At 61.5% G+C, this 3,445-nt stretch overlaps 1 protein-coding gene across 1 annotated transcript; it reads right to left on the minus strand.

Moving 5' to 3' along the window:
• Positions 1-465: 465 nt before the first annotated feature.
• MNEG_4275 (adenylate kinase) lies at positions 466-3,204 on the minus strand (the record flags this gene model as incomplete). Its single annotated transcript, XM_014047247.1, has 9 exons — positions 466-594; positions 755-823; positions 1,014-1,137; positions 1,447-1,626; positions 1,808-1,924; positions 2,111-2,313; positions 2,490-2,693; positions 2,855-2,980; positions 3,136-3,204. 9 exons carry the CDS (start codon positions 3,202-3,204, stop codon positions 466-468), a joined length of 1,221 nt encoding a protein of 406 aa, XP_013902701.1.
• Between the last annotated feature and the right edge of the window lie 241 nt (positions 3,205-3,445).

The following is a 3,445-nucleotide window of genomic DNA, read 5'->3' on the forward strand; positions in this document are numbered from 1 at the left end:
GCACAGCACCGCCACTTTGCGAGCACCGGCAGTCTTCGCTCCCGCAGGTGCCATCGGCAGTGGGTGCTGTGGGCCCATAGCCAGTGAGCAGAGCAGGGAGACGGGCTCCCGCGAGCAGACCCTGACAAGGTGCTCCTGGGGCACGCGCCCGCCGTCCCCGCGGCGCAGCAGGCGCACGTACGGCAGCCCGTGAGCGTTGTGGTGGAGTAGCATACAGCTGCTGTTTTCTGCAAGCTCCTTGGCACAACACCAGGTAGCAGCGCCGTCGGAAGCCTGGAGGCGAACTAGCTGACGCCCCTTGTGCCTTCAAGGGGATGGAGGTGCGTGCAGGTGAGAGTGAGCAGAAGTGCGTTGGCGTGCGGTCCCGGCAAAGTCGAGCAAGTGGCGGCATGATCAGCACCAGGCTGAACGGAACAAATGCAGTTGTCAAGCACAGCGCATCGTTTGGGCCAGGGCCTAGTGTGCTCACCTGGCCACGCTCAGGACCCTGTAAGTCAGCTCGGGCAGCTGCCATGATGGAATAACCTCCGGTTCCGTGCCGGCTAGCCCCAGCCGTGCCTCGAGTGTCACGAAGCTCTCAATCGCCTCGCACACCTGAAGTTGGGCGAGGAAATGTTGATGCTAAGTTGATTGCAAGGGTAGCGTGCGCTGTTTCTGGGATTGTAATCCTTGCCCAGGTTGATCATAAAGCTGAGCTCTATTTGGCATCTACCTGACCAGCTGGTTGCAACACGCCTGCAAACCCCTGCTGCACCTGGGCCACGCCACTCTTGCAAGGGGTGCGAAGTGTCACATCCTGAAACGCCTCCCTCAGGCCCTTGACCTGCTCGGAGGTTGGCACACAAAGAACGTTCCGCACAGGCAATAGCGCAGGGTGCTGTGGCCCCCACCTGTCCTTCCAGGCCTTCCCCAGCGGCTGCAGTCGAGCACCTTGCAGAGAGCTATCCCACCAGAGGCAGGCAAGGCAGTCACTCAGCCCCCAAGTGTGGCAGCCATGGGAGCCTGATTCGCACCTGCAGGTCCCACAGCGCCAGCCTTCGCGCCACGTTCTCGTCAGAGTCGTCGTGCCGCACCTCCAGGCGAGCCAGCACCTCCTTATCGGCGCTGCCATCCGCCCGGAGGGGGTGCACTGGCTCACTGTACGGAGCTGCAGGCAACAATGCACTGGCGGGGTTCGTGCCTGCAGGGGTGTTGTGCCCAAGTGGCGTCGCGCCACCCTCAGGCAGGATATGGTACGTGCGGCCAGTGGTGTAGTCCACACGACGGTGCCTGATTGCGCGAGGGCATCGTCATTGAAGCACGGCGCGGCATTGTCTAATTAGTGCGCAAGAGTGCTGGGGGGGGGGGCGGTCGGCAATAATTGGTGCTGGCCTCGGTTCCAGGGCACTCTTGCGATGCGCTGCGCCCAGCTGACTCCGCTTCCACACCTTGCCCTGTGCCACGCACCTGATGCGCTCCATCAGCAGCGCATGGCTGCCCTCCAGGATGATAACTTTGTCTGGAGCAAGGCCGGCCGCAAACAGCCACATTGCCTGGCTTTTGGTGTGCGGAAAGCCATCCAGCACCCAGCCGACAGCTTGGCAGTCGGGCGCTGACAGCCGCTCAGACACCAGCTGCTTGAAGAACCTGGACCGCACGAGAGCCGGTTCACATCAGGTCCGCTGATCTCGAGGAGTAGTCCTGCTGCCGCAGACCAAACGCAGGACAGACCTTGTTTGCCAGCTGGGTGGCCCAGTACCCCTTGCTTCACGCGCCATGTCACGCGTCAACGTGCACGAGTCCCGCAACCAGCTACACAGGGACCCACCTGTCGGGTACAGTCCGGCTGCCATGCATAAAGCGCTCTGCCTCGAGCCCCACAGGGGTGCGGCGCTGCACCTCAGAATGCAGCAGTTCCCCCGCGTTGACGCAGGGTAGGCCAAACCTGCAATTCACGCATTGATCAGTGCAAATGAAAGGATTAGCGGGGCTGTTGTGTCGGGTAACGCCATGGTACGGACAACCCCGGCGCACGCCTTTACCCTGGCACCCCCAAGACACAACTTTGCACCATGCCACATGGCCCTTCAAATCCTCCAGCCTGCGGCCCCCGCTTGGCATGGGCCGTCACCTGCGTGCCAGCAGCTCGCACTGCGTCGACTTGCCACTTCCTGCCGGACCTAGCACTACCACCCTCAGCGGCTTGCGGCCATACACACGGCAGCGTGCGTCCCACAGCGGCTGCCCGTAGCCCCAGATGAGGGAGTCGGGCACTGCTGCTGGGTAAAACTTGTGCAGGGCCTCGGCCAGCATTGCAACTGCTGCATCAGGGGCCTGTGGACAGACCGCAGCGTTGGAGGGGCAAAGTTGCCAATTTGTGCTGCTCAGCAATTGGCACGCATCATCTGGTGGGTTGGAGCCCACGAGCATACTTTGCTGGCCAAAAGGTCTTGAACCTTCATTGTACTGCAAAACCCATCATATTCCTGATGCAATCACCCCTTGCACACCTCTGGGTCCACAGTCACAGCCGCGTCAAATGCGCCGGCCTCGTCAGCCGCCTGGCTCGCCGCAACCTCGGCTTCTGCCTGTGCCCAGACTGCGTCGGCCGCCACCCCAGGGTCGTAGCCGAGAGGCGGGTTGGCGAGGACATCGCGGCGCAGCCGCCGCTTGAGGGCCTCCAAGGAAGGCGGCCGCAGCAGCACGACTTTTGCCTGTGGAGACACGGTTTGGTGCAGCAAACACCACTGTTCTGGCAACTGTTTATGTCAAAGGCACCTGTGGATGCAATAGAGCCTTTTGCTGCAATCCACAACCCCAACTCCCTCACACAAAGCACACACAGCCCCCCCTTTCCCCACGCAGTCTGTCGCACCTTGAACCCTGCTGCCCTGAGCTGCTGTGCCTGCTCCACCCTGTCCAGGTCCAGCAGGACCAGCTTGCCGGCCGCAACAAGGCGCCGCACCGGCGTGGCGGGGACACCGTATGTGTGGCCCAGGACCTGCAGGGTAACAGGCATGGTCATAACCCTCACCTGGAGTTGCACGGTCATGGTGCTGGAATAGGTGAGCACGGCAACTCTTCAGCCGGAGCGAACTCAACCAAGTGGCAGCGCGTTTGCCCCGAAACAATCGTCAATGCTTTCCCTGGCCCTACCTTCTCGTGAAGCAGCAGCTCCCCTGAGGCCACCATGCGCGCCGCCGTATCATGAGCTACCACCATCATGTCTGGGAGTGCGTAGTCATGGGGAGAGGAGAGGTATGTGAGTTGCTGCATACACAAATTGCTTGCTGCCATGGGCTATTGTGGAATGCAGAAAGGGCTTCCTTGATTTTCTGACAAGACCGTGCTATCTTGTCTGAGACTGCAACAGCCTGTACCGTCACATGCCGCCTGGCCTTTGTCACCACCTACCATCCCCAGTGTCTCCTGCCGCCCGGTCCTTGGTCGTCAACACAGGTGCAGC

This window comes from Monoraphidium neglectum (assembly GCF_000611645.1).
Source record: "Monoraphidium neglectum strain SAG 48.87 unplaced genomic scaffold scaffold00586, whole genome shotgun sequence".
Taxonomy (NCBI): domain Eukaryota; kingdom Viridiplantae; phylum Chlorophyta; class Chlorophyceae; order Sphaeropleales; family Selenastraceae; genus Monoraphidium; species Monoraphidium neglectum.